This window comes from Nycticebus coucang, chromosome 18, assembly GCF_027406575.1.
Source record: "Nycticebus coucang isolate mNycCou1 chromosome 18, mNycCou1.pri, whole genome shotgun sequence".
NCBI classification, from domain to species: Eukaryota; Metazoa; Chordata; class Mammalia; order Primates; family Lorisidae; genus Nycticebus; species Nycticebus coucang.
The window spans coordinates 19,986,527-20,005,288 of record NC_069797.1 but is presented as its reverse complement, the minus strand read 5'-3'; the positions used below and the strand labels follow the sequence as shown (position 1 = coordinate 20,005,288).

Here is an 18,762-nt window from a genome sequence, read left to right as displayed (position 1 = left end):
TGGGAGATGCTTATTAACCCCCACCAGGAGTGCTGGGATGAAAAAGGACATAAGGGCCAAGGCACAGAGACTCACATTTGTAATCCCAGCACTTTGGGAGGCCAAGGTGGGAGGATCACTTGAGACCAGGAGTTTGACTTCAGCCTGGACAATACAGTGAGACTCCACCTTTACAAATTAGCCAGGTATGGTGGTGGCAAGTACTTGTAGTCCAGCTGCGCAGGAGGCTGAGACAGGAGAATCACTTGAGCTATGATCATGCCATGCACTCCAGCCTGGGCAACAGTGAAACCCTGTCTCTTAAAAACAAGGACGGGGGTCACAGAGAGGCTGAGTGAGAAAGAAGGGAAAGATGCTAGTTTACCTTTTTGGAGAGGCAGGCAGGGTAGGGTCCAAAACGCAGCAGGGAGGTTGAGCCTAAACAGGGGAGGAGGAGGGCATGGCCCCTAATGAAGAGGGCTTTGGGGTCACCCAGCAGCAGGTCACAGGAGTTCTTGTCTGTGGGCTTTCTGTTCCTCTGAGAAGGAGAGGTGAGCTCATGCCTGTGCACTGGAGGAGGAAATGGGGGAAGCAGGTTTGAAGAGTGTCAGAAAGGTTTGAAGTAGGGAGCAGGGGTGGGAGAGAGAGTTGATCAGTCTCCTTTTATTTATTTATGTTTTAGGGTCTCCCGATGTTGCCCAGGCTGGTCTCAAACTCCTGGCCTCATGTGATCCTCCTGCCTTGGCCTCCCAAACTGCTGAGGTTACAGGTGTGAGCCATCAGGCCTGGCCTTGTCAACAAGTCTTACAGACCGATTCTTCCATTCATTGACTCAACAGACCTTACTGCTATGTACCTGCTATGTATCAGGCACTGTTCTAGGCCTGGGAGCTATATACCAGTGAAACAAAAACCAAGAAAAATCTTTGCCCTCATGGAGCTTACATTCTGGATGGGGGAAGCATAATAAACAAATCCATATGTAAAATCTGTAGATGCCATAGCCTCATATAATAAAATCAGTGGTGTAAAGTACACATCTGCTATTAGATGACATCATGAAATTATATGTGCCATGAAGAACAGGAGAGTGGAGGCAGAAGGGATGATTGAGCTAAGACTTAGAGGCCACAAGGGGAGCAGGGCAGCTGTCCAGGGAGACTGATGGTTGTGGCGGTGTCCGTCTTCCCTGTGGTGTGGCTTCGTCCAGAAGGGCTGTCTGGATGAAAGCAGAGGAGAGAAGAGAAGGTCCTTTAGTGAAGGGGCCCCAGACTCCAGGACCCAGGCCCTTGGCTTATTTGTTCAAGTGGATGCTGTTGTGACCCAAGGTGGCAGTAGGGTGAAAGAATGTTCAGAAACCAAGGACACGGCCAGGAAGCTGGGGGAGGAGCTGCTGTGCCTTGGAGGAGGTGGAGCTGGAGCGGGATAGGGAGGAAGGGGAGAAGAGATTGCCCTGGGAGCCCATGGGGGATGGGGTGCATTTTCTTGGGTTGAAATGCTGACATCATCCCTGAGGATGCCACTCTGCCGGTCATCGGTCATCATCCCAGAGCGCCCCACCACTCCGTAAATGTCAGTCATTTTCTCTTCCTGCAGGAGAGGACTATTGAGGTGAGGCGTGCCTGGCAATCCACTCATGTGCGCTGAGTGGTTTTTATGTTGCCTGGATCCAGGTAAATGAAAAGTAAAGAGTTTGGGAAAGGGACTTGTCTGGTGATCAGCATTTTGGCTGCTCAGAGAGATGTTTTTCCTTCTGTTTTTCTAGACCTTGTTCTTTCTAGATGGTTTGGGTTCTGGAAAGCAGTAGAGAGGGTGTGACATCCCTTAAAATGGGCACAGATCATGTCAGGCAAATGCTGGAACAATTGACCTTAGACCAGGGTCCCTAAGGATGAGCTGGCATTGCTCCCTCAAGGACCGAGGCCTGCAGAGGCAGGGGTCTCCCAAACATCAAATGTCTGCGATGACCCTCTGGTACAGGGCCCTGGTGCACTGTCACCTGCTCTTGCATCCGTCTCCCCAGTGAATTCAGCCAGTGCACAGACTGTCCCATAGCCGAGCATCTCTCCATGTCTCAGGTCTGCCTCAGATGCTGCAGCTGGGCTGTCAGTAGTGGCCATAGTAGTGTCAGCTGCCGCTCCCTGGGTCAGCTGCTGTTGGCAAGTGGGCACCGTCATTGTCCTCATTCCTAGATAAGGAAGCTGAGGCCCAGAGAAATTAGCAAACCTCCACCTGAGGTCAAGTGCAGGGTGCTAGCCTGTGTGCATCTGGCTCCAGGCTTACCTTCTTTACCTCCAAGGTGGGATGATGCCAAGGCCAAGGTGGCCAGAATGTGTGGGGGTGGGCTAAGCATTTTATGGGCCTTATCTCATCTGATAAGGGGGTACTTGAAATTGCTTTTCTTTCACTGACTAGTAAAGAGGACCCAGAGAGTTCAGGTGACTGGTCTGGGAGGCACAGGTGGAAGGTCAGGCCAGGCCTGGATTCCACCCCCTCTCCTAGCACCTCCCCTGCTTCAGTGGAGGAAACCCAGCCCAACTCCAGCCTAACAGGATCCCACCGTCACAGCTTGTTTACATTTGTCAAGTTAATTCGCTTTCCAGACAGAACCACAGACCAGCTTTTCTGCCGCCTCATGCGTGCCACACACCTCCCCCCACCCCCAATCCTGACATCTGTCCCACGGTCATCTCAACCTCCTGGCCTGGGAGAAGGGGCCGGGCTGGCCAGGACAGTGCACACCCCGAGGCCGGCAAGTTCCCTGGCCTGGGTAGGAGCATGAAATCCGAACTCTGGAGAGAAATTTACTGCACAATAAAGGAAGAATGGCCCGCTTTGGGGACAATTAAAGCCACATTACTGTGGAATTACAGAGGACGCCTGGGGAATTAGCCACATCCAAAGCAGCCACAAGTACCAGGGCCAAGAAATGTGGGGCGTTCACTTGTGGGTTCCCTCTTCCCACTAACTTGTACAAGAACCTGTCTGGTTCCCAAACCCCCTAATTTTAGGTCAAGAGAAAACATTTCCAAAGTCTACCTGAGGGGAACTACTGTCTAAAACAACCATACCCAGCCCCACTTGCACCTGAGCTAGTTCTATTCTGGTCACAAAACCAACCAAATCTCCAGCTGGAGGTCTGGGGGAGAGGGGGACCACGCCCTGCCCCCAGCCCCTGTTTGTGTGGGGGAGAGAGGGAAGGGCCACGATTCTGAGCCGGGTGGACCAGAGCCAGAGCCCAGCCTGGGGCCTTACGTCTTCATCTTTAAAATGGGATAAATAAGGGTGCCTTCCTCACCCTGCGTTTGTGAGAATATTGGGTAGATAAAATCTATAAAATTCTGTCCTCAGTGTCTCTGTTCGTATTTTCCGGCTTCCTTTAGTGAGATGAAAGCAAAGTTATAAAGTGTGGGGTGTTAAGAAGAATAGATGTGTCTGTGCCACTTTCCATCCCAACCCCTGTGGACTGGAAGGAGATAAGGACACGGTGTTTCTGAAGTCATGAACCAGGCAGTTTATCCACCTGGGGTCTGAGAGAACCCACGGAGGCCTCGGTGCCCTTTCATACATACCCCTCATTTATTTTCACAGGCTACCTCCAGGGCATGATGTCAGAATTTATGGATGGGGACACTGAGGATGTCAGAGGAAGCAGCTTAGTAAGGGGCAGAGAGGGGACTCTAGGATCCTGGCTCATGGGGAGGTTGTGAAAAGTAATGACCCGTGAGTGCCTGGTGTACCCAGACCTTTCCAGGCAGTTGACCTGCTACTGTTTGGGTGCTAAAGTGAATCAAAATGGCAGGTGTGAGCTGCTCCATCTCTCGAGTACTGCCCTGAGCTCCCACCTCCACGCTCTGCCCATCTTCAGCAAGCTGTGGCTTAGTATTTGTTCTATCTTTTCTTTCCTGGAGCTCCTAGAAGCCCCTCACACCTTTGAGGCACAGAATTCAGTGTTTGAGCACAGATGCTCCCACCCGCTTTGGGGCAGGGACTCAAGGAAACAACCTTTCTTCATCAACACTTTGGGGCTCAGTGCCAAAGCAGGCCACATCCTACCTCCTGTAACACTCTACTGGTTAGTGGGTCTGGAGGGACCCACCTGTCTTTAGACACATGTGGAGGGACCCTGGGCAGCCATGTCCTCTGAGTGCTGAGACAGAGCGAAGCAGCAGAATGTCTCTGGTTGCTAGAAAGCTAAGCATTTGGCCTTCAAAACAACTGGAGAAGGAAGGGGTTAACTCACTGCAGGATGCCCCTTGTTCATCAGTCTGTTGGTGGATTCTTTCTTGCTTGGGAGTTTCAGCATGACAGAGCCAGCAAGCTGCTGGGATAGCTTATTGTCCCCAAATCTGGGGGGAGATGTTCAAAATGCTCTATAGCTGGTACTTCAAGGCACCACCCTGGCATAGAGAAGCTGACTGCTGTGCCCTAAAACCTTTGAAGCCCTGGAAGAGTGGCTAGATTTTTAGCTAAGGCACTGCTGTCCCTCTGTGGCTTTATTGATTCAAAGACCCATTCAGATATTCACCTAGCTGCAGAGATAGCGTCTCTCTGGGAGGAAGAGTTCACGGTAGGCCCCAGGCTGTTTCCCTTAGCTATAACTGATCACTTAGAACATCATTCCAGAAGGACCATTTGGATTCATCCCACATGTGCCCACAGGGAAGTATGGTCTCTTCCTGAAAGGTCATTTGGACATCCCTTACAGTAACTTACGTGTGTAAGAATGTTCACAAGGTCAGTCAGTCCTAACGTCAGACCCTGAAGGACCTCCCAGCCCAGAGGAAGGGGCCTTGTCAGTCTACTTCTACCTCTGCCTCAGAGCAGGAACCTCTCCTACCTATCCCTCTCCTTGGATGCCTCCAGGGACAGCAGAGTGGCTCTCTCCCGGGGGTGGCCCATTCCAGCTCCCTTGGTCCGCTGGAATCTGCTACCCCTGTTGCTCCCTTTGTTCTGTGGTAGGCGACCCGAAGTCGTCAATTATAATTTCATTCACACTTTACTGATGCCTAAATAAGTTGTTAACTCTGATTAAAGTAACTGGATTCAGAACTGGGGTTCAGATTTGGATGATTTTCACCGAGGGCTTGTCCTGATGATGGCTGTCTATGGGTAAAGATGTGGGGCCACTCCTACTTGCCTTCCTCCTTGTTTTTCTGAAAACCGTCGTGTGACTTCAGGAGGGCGGAGCTTTGTGTGTGAAGTTGGGGCATGCCAGGAAATAATGGGGCCTCCTGATGAGAGCCTGGTAGGGACAGAGAGAGGTGATCTCTTTGTCCAGTGTTGACAGTAGTGTCATGCAGTGGGGAAAGCACTTTTTTGTTTTGTCTTCCAGCGGGTAGGGTCTTTTCCCTTCTTGCTCATCTCCGAGTGGACCCAGATTTAGCAGATGGAGAGGGAAATGATGAGGGAAGGACAAGCTGGCACTAACTAGGAACTGCAGAATCAGACGACCCTTTGAGTTTAGAAAAACAAAAACAGGTCTCTTCCCTCTTGGGCCTGTTTGAATTCAGGGACCCTTTTAACTTCTTCTGGGACTTGTGAGTGCTGATAAAATTCGAGTTGCCTTTGATAAAAACTGTCACCTGAAATCACATACCTTAGGCAAAGCCCAAGTTTGATGGGGATCTGGAATGTATTGGAGATAGGATGGTCATGCAATTCTTGGGGCATACTTTTACTGAAAATTATTTGTGAAAATTCGCATTAAACTGGGCCTCCTGTATTTTTACTTGCAAAATCCAGCAGCTCTAATTGAAAGGTGAATTAGGAAAATGATAAGGCAAATTGCTGTTGACCTGGAATGGCTCATAGCAGAACCCTGGTTTCAGTCTGTCTCTGTCCACAAGCAGGAACCTTTATCCCTTGGGCTCATGGGGCCTGGTGTGCAATGTCAAATCCCTGGAGCAGTTTAGGTTCTCTGGAGCCTACGTCTCAAGTCAAAGTTAACTAACAGTTGAATTAAACAGACAGCAGAGAGCCAAGTGGCCCATGGGGAGGGGTGGTGAACAAAGGGAGGAGTAAGGTGTCCTGGGAATCGTGTGTTCTGTATTAAGCCTCCTCCCCTCACTGTGGCCTCTCCTGCTGCCCAGAGTCCCGCCTTGGGTCTTGGGTCTTGGGTCTGGCATGTGCCAGGCACAGTGATGGGAGCTGTTACAGATGGGAAGTGACTCCAGGGTGCCAGGAGCCAGGCTTGGCCGGTACAGCCCTCATATGTCTGTCTAATAAACCACATGGAGTGTGTACACCTCCTCTGGGGAGGAGAGATTGGAAGGAAGCCCCCTGTGCTGCTAACCAGGCGTCTGGGCAGGGCGGCCAGGTCTCAAGGAAAGGGGATTTCATGGCATCAGGGAGCTTTTCTCAGACAGCCCCTCTGCTTTGAAAATGCTCTCCCATTGGCATCTGTGGGGGCTTCTTCTTTCTGCCTGAGACCATGTCAGCCTCTCCATGCTGGGGCTCTGGAACAAGCTCTGAGTTAGGTAGGTGCAGGGTTAGGCATAGACTCTTTGCCTCTTGGGGCCTCTCCTTTCTCATCTCTTCTACAACAAAAGAGTAAAAGAGGAAGCTTTGGAAGGCCTGTTCCCCTTCCCTATTTGGCATAAGTCTTGGGCATGGATGGCAGTGGGGTGGGGCGGGGTGTCCATACAGGGTCCTATTTCATGGAAGAAGCAAGACCCCTAGTCTTTTTACCTCCATTTGGAAACCATTTTTTGCCTTTGAAGACAAGAGAGTTCTTCTCTGTAGGCAGTGGATGTGGAAGGTTCTAGAACAGAGCGAGTGACAAGATGAAGAGGGGTCTGGGTGGAGGGCTGATTGGAAGTGTGGAAGGCCTAGAGTGGTGAATGCCACATCCAGACCCAGGGCCGAAGTCCCCAACAGAGTTGGCCGGTAAGCACCCACCCTCTGCTCTGCCTTCTGGGAAGGGCTCTGGAAAGAGATGAAGAGGGAGGATCTGAGGGGCCGCTGTAGACAAAGAAGTGATGCCTGCTCTGGGCTTACCCAAGCCTCCTCGGCATTTCCTCCACAGAGAGGGGCCTTCCCGCTAGCAGGCGAAGAGGAGGATGTTTGTGCAGCAGGAACCCTGGGCTGTTCCTCTGCAGAGAAGGGGCTGGGAGACTGTTAGGAGGGGATTGTTTCAGAGCCTTAGGGGGAGGCACGGCAGCCAAAAAAGGGCGGGGGAAAGAAAAGGCTGAGATGTTTACAGAGAAAAAAGAAGTCAGTGGAAAGAATGTCAGTGAGGTCAAGCAGATTTGGGGGATGGCCCTTCTGCCCCGGCCCCTGGGGGGCCCGGCCTCCCCGCACAGTGGGAGGAAGAGCCAGGGGGCCAGGGCTGCACTTTGTGGAGAGGAGCCTCTGACTCTGGCACCTCTAATTCTGCCCCGGCCTTGATTCCAGCCCCACGAAATGCCCCACAAACTGACGTCTGCCCTCAGCCTATGGTTGGTCTCCCTGCCCAGGTGGAGTTCTCATTTCTGCTTGAAGAAGGACACAGGGCTCACCAGAGTTCAGGCTGATCCACCCCCCACCCCAGTCCCTTCTCCAGAAAGCCCAAGAGGGTCTGGCTGGGGGTGGCATGGGGGGAGATGCTCCTAGCACCCTTTTGTTTGTCTGACCCTTTTGTCTGATGTCTTGACAAAGAGGCCGGGGCCTTTCCCAAGCCCCACAGGTGTGAAGAACTTGTTACTATAGTGTTTGTTCAGCCCTATTAGTGGCCTGAAGGACTGTTGACAGAGGGCCCCTTTGTGTTCAGACTTGGCTAAAGCTCTCTAAGCCCTCGACAAACACAGGCCACTTATCTCCCGGGACTTTATCAGAAACCATCTAAAGCCTGTCTTTGGCAAGCCAGGATCCCCAGCCTCGCTGCCCCACTCTGACTCCTCCAGGGAGGCGGGTGGGGGGCTATTTCCAAAGTATTTCTCTCTTTTTTCCTGCCACCTTGATCCACCCTCTTTGATTGCTTTTCTGATATCAGCGATAAAGCACAGGTGGTGGGAGGGGGCAAAGCCAGAGATTTTCTCTTCAAATTGGAGCTTAAAGAATAAATGTCATGGCTCTGCAGGCCTCTGCCTCCCAGAAGAGGCGCAGTCAGAGAGGGCCTTGGAGAGAGGTAAGGGCTCTGTGAGAAGTTGGCTTCAGGAGGGGCCCCAGGCTGGGTGATGGATCGGGGGTCCCTTTTGCCGACTGCTCTCTGTTCACTTCTACCAAGTTCCTCTGCGTGCCCAAGAGCAGACTGCTTTTTTCTTCCTCAGAATGTTTTCCTCTGCCCAACTCCCCAGAGACAATCCTGTGCACAGTGGAAGACCCAGGTGGTCACCAGTCCTGTGGGTCACACCCCGCTGCTGCTATATCCTGGACTACCTCCTATCACCTCCAGCTTCACCCCAGGGCCATTATTCCACTCTGATCCACCCACTGCCCAGGGCACAACCCTGTCACCTGCCCGGCTGAGTCCCATCATGCAGTTTCTCCCCTGCAGCATTGCCTCAGCACCCCTGTCCTACACTCCAGGGTGCCCTCCCTGCAGACATGAGTCTGAGAATCTGTCCCTTATCCCCATCAGAGTTTTGGTGTGGTGTAGGTAGAGATTATTAGGACCGGGAAAGAACTTAGAGACTATCAGACCCAAATGTCTTCATTTTTGGTGAGAAAACAGGCTCAGAGGGACCCAGTGGGCTTTGCAGGGTCACCCCCCTGGGGGAGCCGCAGAGCTGAGAGCAGAGCTCAGGCGTCCCAGGTCAGCCCTGGTCCTTCCTCCTTCTTGCTGCTTTGTGGTGGTGTACTGACTGTGTGATGTTTGATTGGCTGGAGTAACAGTTACACTTGCTTGTGCCCTGCCTCTCCGTGTCATCAGATCCTTGTCTTCAAACCTTTTTTCTTCTCTGCATTATCTTGACCTGTGGTTCTCAAAGTGTGGCCCTCGGATGAACAGCTTAGCTCCGCCTGGGAATCTGTGACACACTCACTCTCCCCGCATAAGACCTGCTCAGTCCAGTGCTCTGGGCTGGGAGCTCAGCAGCCTGTGTCCCGTAGACAGTGCTGGTGGATCTGCCCTCCAGGGCTGGAGAGCCATCACAGGCAGGGGCCTTGCAGGGAATGGGGCTCGTGGCTGCTTGAATTGCCACAGCACCAGAGAAGGAGGAGGGGGTCATAGTCTGTCGAGAGAGCAGAGTGTGGCGGCCTCAACCCCGCAGCTCAGAGCCTGGCACATCCAGGGGGCTCCTTCGTTCATATTTCTTGGATGAAGAAATGAATGCGCAGTCGTGCAGACACAGGTCATGTTGAGCCTGCTGTCTTGAAGTGCCCGCATCTTCCCTTATGTGTTCTTTGGGACCCTGGGAGTCCCACAGGATGTCCTCAGCTCATGTGGCTCCGTCATTCCCTGGGTGGACTGATCTGCTGCCTCGTGACTCTTCCCTTTCAGACAAGCAGCTTCTCTAGTTCTCCTGGCCGTGTCTGGGTGATTTTTGCCAACAGTCTTTTTAAATTAAAGTTGAAATGAGGCACCCTCAAGTGACTGGAACCAGACTGCTCCTGGGGGATGTCCTCCCAGCCTTTTGGGCTCACACTGGCTGGTCACCACTGCATTGTGTCTGGCTGAGTCTCCTGCTTTAAACTCTGTGTGTAGGGGACAGGGGCAGACCTTGGAGGGAACTTACAGTGGCAATGTCATTAACTTTTAGCACACCTGGGTGTCTCTAGTGACTCCACCAGGGCAGGGAGCATGGCCATCCGGCTCATGGAACCCAGAATGCCCAGAGGTGGGTGATCTGTAAATATTTATTGAATGCATAGATAAATAAATCCATGCCCTACTGGGTTTGCCAGTAATAAAGCGAAACCCACAGTGTGGGTTTTGATTGTTTTATAAATTTATGTGGATTTATGATCGTTTCTCTTAGGACTTGCTCACCTGTAGACACAAAAGACTGTGGGCCCCAGAAGGGCTCAGGCCAGTTCTGCCTCAGCCCCATTCCCAAAAGGAGCCTTTTGAGAGCCCAGCGCAGAATGATCCCCAGGTGCTGACAGGAGCCAGGTGTGTGTGGGGAGCTGTGGTCGCTCAGCCCGGCCATTTCAGGATATGCTGAAAACCAGGCTCAGAGACACACTCGGGGGGCGGAATACTTAACATTTATAAACAGGAGTCAAACAATTTCTAAATAAATAGTATACCAAATAGAGCAGCAAAGTAATAAAGAAGAGGGAATACAAACTACCTCAAGCTTTTAAAAATAACTCCCAAGTATTGTTGTGATTCTGGAGCAGTCATTTAAGAAGTTTCTTTTGAAGTCGGACCTCTGTCCGCTGTTCGTCACGGACTCCCTGCCATAAAATCTCCCCTTTACCTCCCGGGGGGGTCTCTCTCTCTGCACAGTCGGTTATGTTCCAACTGGTTGCTTTTCAGTTGAGGCCCAGCTCCATCATCTCTGCTGGTCTGCACACCAGCAGCAGCAGTGGTAACACCTGGGAGCTTGTCAGAAATGTAGATGCCCAGGCCTCACCTGGGACCCCGTGAATCAGAACTTGCATTCACCCTGGATCCCCAGGAGCAGTGCTGGCAAAAAAAAAAAAAAAAATCCCAGGGCCTGGATGTTCTTCTCAGGCCCTATCCTCTTCGCCTTGGCCCAGCAGAGTCCAGCAGGGTGGTCTCCCTGACTGGGGGTCCTGACAGTTGGGAGTTCTGGATCTGTCATGCAATTATGGATGATCACTGTCCATCTCTCCTATGAGATAGGAAACATCATGGGGGCAGGAGTGATCTGTCGTGCTGACCACTGTGTCCCCGGAACCCATACCAGCACCTGGTTCTTCGAAAGGCTGCTCAAGCCTTGAGGGAGTGCCCGACTGTCACTCTCTGGCCTGAGGTTATAAAAATTCACATACCCTGGAGGTGGTGGGGGTGGGGTCACAATCTCTGTAACCCAGGGTTTCTCAAACTGAGCACTGTGGGCATTTTGAGCTGGATAATTCTATCGCAGAGTCATATCCTGTGCATTGTAGGACATTTAGCAGCCTCTCTGGTCCCAATCTCCTAGATGCAAGCAACTCTTCCTCCCCGAGTTGTGATAACCAGAAATGTCCGCAGACATTGTCAAATGTCTACTGGGAGGGCAAACATGCCCTCGGTTGAGAACCACAGCCCTATCCCCCCCAGGGAAACTGTGAGAGCACCTTGTGTGTGCTGAGTAGGACTCCTGGTCCCTACCTAGCAGCCCCAGATGCTTCCAGCAAAGGAGCTGGTGAGAGAGATGGTGCAAGTTGCCCCCATGCCAAGCTGCCTGTGCAGCCTGGACATGACGAAATGTGCCACTGATCTGAGAGCTGTGCTTACCCCAGGGTGTAGGCAGCCCTAGGCTAGGTTCCAGTTTTTTTGGGAAAAGCCCCCAGTCTGCAGATAGTACACATGGGGGGTGGTTATTTGGGGCAGTTCAGCTGCAGACACCTAAGTCCAAAATTGCTTGTTAGGCTGCAGAGATTAGGTGGGCAACCTTCTCAAAACGACTTTCCTGCAAGGGGGAGGAGATGGTGACTCTTGTGCTGGGGACCAGGGGAGGGACCCTAGGGCTGAGACCAGAGCTCATGGCCAAATGGCCTTCCTGCTCCACTGGGAGAGCCGGGGCCAGAGTCTCCGAGAAACAGTCTGGATACGGCTTAACAGTGTCTGCTGGATGCTTTCTGGGCCTAGGATAGTCCTGGTGGGACTGGGGGTTAGTTTATCAGGGTCTTTTGGTAAATTCATCAAACTAACAGATGTAGGTTTAGTCTCTTCATTCTGTGTATGAGGCCCTCCTCAGAGTCCCGGGAAGAGCTGGGGACTTCAGATGTGGGTTCTTCTCCCTAAAGCACTGTGGTCTGCTCAGGTGGACAGAAGGTGAATTGGCAAGTCCGAGCAGCAAGATGAGTTTATAGTAGTTCACCGGAACAATAAAAGAAGTGTCAGAAGGTCATGCCTCATCAGGGTGTGGTCCAGGCCATAAATCTTCTGTCTGCCTGCCTGCCCACCTATCAATCTCTCCACCCATCCCTCCCTCCCTTCCTTCCTCTCTCGCTCCCTCCCTCCCTCCCTTCCTTCCAGTGTCTCTTTCTCTCTCTCTATTTGTACAACAAAAATGTACCAAGGCCTGCTGTGGCTGGAGGATAAAAGCAACCTATCCCTGTCCTCAGTGGATGAGAGTATTTGTCTTATTTGATCCAAGAGTTTGCTAATGTGAGTGCTCCTGTGCACCCCATCTTGGCTAGATGAGGAGCCAGCTCCTGGACAACTGAGGATATACCATGTCTCTCTCTATCCCTATGACACAGAGCTTGGCACATGGCTAGGTCCCCAGAAGTGTGTGTTGAATTGAACTGACTATGGGGGTGGCCAGGACTGGGGCAGTGCCAGGCTGCTGGGGGAGGCTCAGAAAGTTGTACGGAATGTTGGGAACTAAGAAGTGGTCACAGGCGTGTGTTAAAATAGGACTTAGAGGACCTTTGGATGGGGACAGGAAATAGGAGCCCATCTCTTAGGGCCCCTCCCTACTGGGTTTCTCACTGAGGGACACTTTTCCTATCTCCCTGCCCCTTGTTATGCTTGCGTCTGAAATGCAGCCACACATTAGTGATCCCTGTGTGCTGACTGAAGGGGGCACTGAGCCTGAAGCCTCTCCAGCTGGCTGGGAGACCCCTGGGAAGAGGCAGAACCTCACCAGCTGGGGCAGGGCTGGTCCCCAGGAATGTCTCTGCCTACCCCCCACCCCCTTCTATCTGGGCTGACCTCTCTGTTCTCACAAAGCTGCCCTTTCCTTCCCGCCTTGAAATCTGATAATGAAACTAATACCCAATATTTTTGCCTCCAAGAGAAGCAGGAGATAAACAGGAAGGCATGAGGGATTAAGGTGTCTCTTGAGGAAGGGGCTGGGGACGGGCCGGGAGTTGGGTGACACCTCTATGTGGAGCCAAGGGATCCAGATGTGAGCTGCTTTGCCCGATGCATTTTTCCATTTGTGTAGAGAAAATAAAACAAAGAGAAAAGAAAACAAGCTGTAAAATACTTTGCAGAAGTCTGAGCTTGGGCAATTGCCACTTGATGTCCTCTGACAGCTCCAAGAAGGGGGAAGGAGGGGGTTGCCTTTTGATGTTCAGCTTCAGAGTTTTCTTTTGTGTGACCAGTTGTTTTGGAAGAACCTTTTGTTGGTGTAAGGTGCATATGGAAGAGAGATACCAGACTGAGCTTCCCCTCAAGGTGGGAAAGTGGGGGGCTGAGCTCCTGGGAAGGCCTCAGAGGCCAAGGCAAGCCCTGCTTGGGGGGGGATACAGAACAGCTGCTTTCACAGAGGAGGACATGGGATTAACATCTGCTCCCAAGAAGGACCCAAAGATGCTGTTATGAGGCCTTTCCTGGTGCAAAGAAGGCCTGAGAAAGTAAGAGCTGGGTGGTCCTTCCAGATCCCTGTCCCTGGGCAGGTGCACTAGGCCCTATGATTTCTTCACTCACAGGAACGATCTAGATTCTTCTGGCTGTAGTCTAGGCCCAGCTATTACTTCCAGGGATGTGGATCCTTTCTTCTGAGACAAGGGACCAGGCACCAGAATACTGGGGTTGCAGTCCCAGACCCCCCCCCCCCATTTACCAGCTCCATGGTCCTGAGCTAGTTGGTCATGTCACCACTCTGAGCAGCCCTTGTCCCTCTTGTTTGGCAGAGTAAGTCCAAAGAGACAGTGCATGTGTAACGTGTAACAGTCCTCTGTGCAGGAAGGCAGGGTGCAGCTTCAGCCTCTTTCTTTGCACCTGGTTGAACCCAGTCCTGGGGGACACTTGCTGAGGAAGACTTACTAAGGCCCCTGGGAGTCATTCTCTGGTACAATTTGGCAGTCAGATGCTTCCAGACTTCAAGGTGGGAGCTGTCTTTTCTTTTGAATCCCACGCTGTGGCTGCTCTAGAGCTCCTCTCCACTTCTTTTTGTAAATGGAGTGACTAGTAGGTGGTGGTTTGGAAGGTGACTCTAGGAGGAATGCTTAATAAGCTCATCATCACATCAGAGGGAATAATTAAAGAGGCAAATGTTTTTCTAAAATCAGAAATAAAAGTCACGTGAATAAGAAACTGGTAACAATATTGGCAGCTTGTATGATAGAAAAGACAAATGGTTTTTAATCCATTGTATATAAGAGTACTAGACAACATGAAAGAAAACCCCACCTTACTTGAAAACTGGGCAAATGGCATGAACAGGCGATGCACAAAAAGGAAATAAAAATAGAAAAATAAACACGTGGAGAAATGCCCAACCTCCCTAGGAATCAAAGACATGCAAATTAAAGTCATATGAGTATGTGTGCTTTCCCCCCAGACAAATTGGCAAAGATTAAAAAAAAAAAAGAATGGTGATACCAAATGCATATTACTCTTTTCCAGGGTGTGGTGAAATAGGAGCTGTCATATCCTGCTGGTGGGAGTGTAGCTAGTACAGCCCTTTCTGAGGGCAGTTTGATAGTTTGGATACAAAATTCAACCCAGCAATTCCATCTGGAGAAATTCACTGCACAGCAGTAATCAGAGCAGGATACGAATATGTATGTTCAAAGATGGGTCATTCAAGGTGGTTACCATTACGTTCAAAGGTAGTTACTATTGTGTTGTTTATAAAAAAAAAAACCTTTGGAAACAATCACCCAGTTGTGGGAGGCCCTGCTTTTAAAGATATCCACTTCAGACTCTGAGGCACCCACCATGTATATCCATACAGTGGAGTACCAGACAACCTTTGAACACCATGAAGAACTGTATTTGACATGAAAAAAAGGTTTGTCACTATGAAAAAACAAGCTAAAAAACTAGGCCTATGTCAAGTACAATCTAGGAAGGAATGAAATAGCTTCATGGCTCAGCAAGTGATACTTAAAGTCTAAAAGGAAAGATCTTTATTAGTGGAAATAGGAGAGGGGTGTTTACCGTTTCTTTTTTTTGGCCGGGGCTGGGTTTGAACCTGCCACCTCCAGCATATGGGACCGGCGCCCTACTCCTTGAGCCACAGGCGCCGCCCGGGTGTTTACCCTTTCTGATTTTGTTTTTCAAATAGATGAATTAAACATATATATATGTTATATATATATATATCTCTTTTGAGATAGGGTCTCATTCTGTCACTCAGGCTAGAGTGCAGTGGCCTGATCATAGCTCATAGCAACCTCCAACTCCTGGGCTTAAAAGATCCTCCTGCCTTAGCCTCCCAAGTAGCTACGACTACAGGCATGCACCACCATGCACAGCTAATTTTTTTTTTAATTTATTGTAGAGAAGAGAGATGGAGTTTCACAGTCTGGCCTCGAATTCTTGGTCTCAAGTGCTCCTCCTGCCTTGGCCTCCCAAAGTGCTGGGATTATGGGCATGAGCCCCCAGGCTGTCCTAAACATATATTTCTTTAGACATTCCATATGACTAGAGCATACAATTGTGCTATAGAGTGACTAAGACTAGGTCAGAACCCAGGTGGAGTTACGTGGGAAGCCTAATGGCGAGAGGAGGGCTGTCTGGGAGTGGCTGGGTGCCGAGGCCAGGCCAGCCAGGGTGGAGGTGGGCTGGGAAGTGACATTGGAACCAAGATATGAAGGATGAGAAGGATGCAAGTAGGGGGAGAAGGGGATGGTCCTGGGAGGAAAGGAGTGCATGTGCAAAGCCTCAGAGGGGCCAGACAAGGAATCCTCACACATGGATCTAGAAAGGGACGAAAGTTTGTAATAGCTGAAGCATAAAGACTAAGAGGCTGGAGGGGAGGCAGGACCGGCTTGTTCAGAGCTCTGAAGGCTATGCTAAGTTATTTTGATTTTATCTCGATGGGCATATTCCGGTTGGTGCTCAGAATCCTGCTTTGGTTACAGTGTTGAGTGTAGACCCAGGGTAGCCTGCAGCAGTACCCAAGGGAAGCCTGCGGGGCTCTGCTCAGGCTACAGGGAGCCCAGAGGAATGAATGGATATGGGGGAAGCACCTCTGAGTCCAAACAGAGACCCAGAATCTGAATCTGGAAATACTGATTTGGGAGTTGGGAGCGCAGAGATGGTGAGGGAGGAAGCAGATGGACTCTGGAGGGTGTTGTTGGGGTTGGGGGAACAGAGTGCTGATTCCTGAGCAGGGTGTACTGGTAGGGAATAGGTGGAGGGAAGCCTGGGAGGGAGGTGAGCCAGAGAGGACGATGTGGGTCTTCTCGGGAGGGTGCCCAGAGCAAGATTGGAAGCCATCCAGGTTGACAGTGAGAGGGAAAATGGTGGCAGGCCCCAGCGTCCTTGGTGGCAAGAGGGGAGAAGGGTCATACAGGCTGGTGTCACAGTGCCGCATCAAGGCTCCACAGACTGGGCTGAAACCCTGGACAATCACTTTTCACAGTTCTGGAGTCTGGAAAGTTTCTTCACTTTTCTCCTGGAAAGCTAAGATGAAGGTGTTGGTGGGGCTGGTTTCTGTAGAGGCCTCCCTTCTTAGCTTACAGACAACCACCTCCCCATGTCCTCGCACGGTCCTTACTCTGTGCATGCACAGCCCTGCTGTGTCTGTGTGTGTCCTAATGTCTTCTTAGAAGGACACCAGTCAGATTAGAGTAGGATCCACCCTAAAGGCCTTGTTTTAAGTTACCTTGTCTCCAAATACAGTCGCATCCTAAGGTACCAGGGGTTAGGACTTCAACTGGCAATTTCTAGAGAGCATCAGCCATGGTCCTGTGAGGTGTCGATGAATGCTTGTGTGTGCAAACAGGGGGCACCAACAAGGAGCTCTGATAGCACAATCTGGCTCCCTAGGTCCCGCAGTGGGGTGGAGGGTAGGAAGCTCTCGCCCCACCATGGGTGCCCGTCCCTTCAGCAGCCCCTGCCTGATGCCTCTCCCTGTCCTCCCTGCAGCCTGTAACTGCAACCTGCATGCCCGGCGCTGCCGCTTCAACATGGAGCTCTACAAGCTTTCAGGGCGCAAGAGCGGAGGTGTCTGCCTCAACTGCCGCCACAACACTGCTGGCCGCCACTGCCACTACTGCAAGGAGGGCTACTACCGCGACATGGGCAAGCCCATCAGTCACCGGAAGGCCTGCAAAGGTAGGCTGCACGCCCAGGGGCCGGGGCTGGGGTCCCTGGGAACACCTGTTCTCCCTTCTCTTTCCTCTCTCCTTTTCGGTTTCTTTTTTCTAGTTCCCCTGCAAATCGGCATAGACTGGGTCTCTCTCTCTTACACACACACACACACACACACACACACACACACACTAGTCCCCCTGCAAATCGGCATAGATTGGGTCTCTCTCTCTTACACGCACACGCACACACACACACTTTGCCTCCCTGGTATTTGGAGGTGTAAGCCAAAACAAAGAGGCGATGGAGACATGGCTCAAAGGAGAAGAAAGGAGAAGGTGTGATCCCCTGCGAGGGTGCAGGGCTCAGCCCGCCAACACCTCCCCCTCCGCCCCCCTTCCGGCTTCTCCTCTGCACAGGTGTGCTGCATACCACAGGGGCGCGAGTCATGTTCGCAGGGCTTACCGTGGGGACAAAGGACCCTCTTTTACCAAACGCAGGCAGATGCACTTCTTTGGATATGTGTGCACCACCCCCAATCTCCCAGACCCCCCCCCCCCACACACACACACAGTCACAGCAAGGTTGGTAGTTTCAGGAGCAGGGTCTCAAAAGGAACATTTAATCCATCTGCAAATAGCTTTATTTCTGAGGACAAAAAAAAAATAAAAATGAAACGAGAGACTCTATTTTTGTCCACTGAAGCAAGCACTAATGTTTTAACTGTCTGCTGTTTGTTTTTCTCCCACCATCAAAAATGAAGCAATGGTCAGATGACTCAGGAGCTTTTGCAATGATGTTGGAGGGTGAGAACCCCACATTCACTTTTGGGAATTCAAAGAACCAGGGTTCTCCTGTCCCAAAATGCTGAGCTAGGGCCTGCCGTGACCATAGCTTCCCGAGAAGCTATTTACCTCTGCGGGCTCTTGGGCAACATCTTAGAGTGGACAGGGTCCTGACATGGGCCCTGTATTGGCCTGGACAGAGGGTCCTGAGCCACGGCAGACTTAGGCCCAGGTGGGGAGCTGCAGAAACTCTTCTGTGGTCACTGCTTAGCCTTTGAATGAAGTGAAAGGACCATCTTCTTAACAGGAAAGCCATCAGATGTAGGGCACTTGTGCATACGACTGATTTCCTTATTTGCAGGTTCTTCTGCAAGATGAAAATAGGGGGCTTATTCAAAAACAATTACAAATTTCAAAACCGGGACAGACAAGTGCGTGATCTGCTGAGCATGGGTTCGACGAAGCTGGCCTTGCTTGTGTGAATCCCTTTTCTCAAAAACTAGCTTTGCAGTCTGTCTCCTCCGAGAGAAATCCCTTCAATTCTAAATGCACAGGGATGAATAGGGTGGCTTCTGAGACGAAAGTTGAGTTCCCTTTCCGTATCTATGGACTTACGGCTGCCTCTGGTGGCTGACAAGAGAAATATGAGCATAAAGGTAGCTGGGCTGTTTCCCCATCAAAAAATTCACTGTCAGGTGACAATCCCCTAGGAGACTTTGAGCAAAGAATGGGAAGGTAGCCCAGGAAAAGGGACCCAAGAAACATCTGCAGAGTTGGGAGGGTGTGAGCAAGACAAGACCAGGGAGAGATGGCTTTGGGTTTTCAGAGAACATGATGGAAGGTATCCTTCACCTGGGCACAAAGTGTTCATTGTCTCTCTTCTATGAGCCAGTGGTCTTGTAAACAGCGGGCTTGCACATAGATTTCTTGGGGGTCCAGCCAAAACATTTTAACCAGCAGCACCCG

The 18,762-nt window shown here is 51.2% G+C and overlaps 1 protein-coding gene across 5 annotated transcripts in view; it reads left to right on the top strand.

Moving 5' to 3' along the window:
* The window catches only part of NTN1 (netrin 1), a 195,132-nt gene that overhangs the window by 95,560 nt on the left and 80,810 nt on the right, over positions 1-18,762 (top strand). For all 5 annotated transcript variants that reach the window (XM_053568064.1, XM_053568063.1, XM_053568066.1 and 2 more), the window contains exon 3: positions 16,847-17,035. In XM_053568064.1, the coding sequence (XP_053424039.1) occupies positions 16,847-17,035 (189 nt within the window). The remainder of the gene's footprint in view (positions 1-16,846; positions 17,036-18,762) is intronic.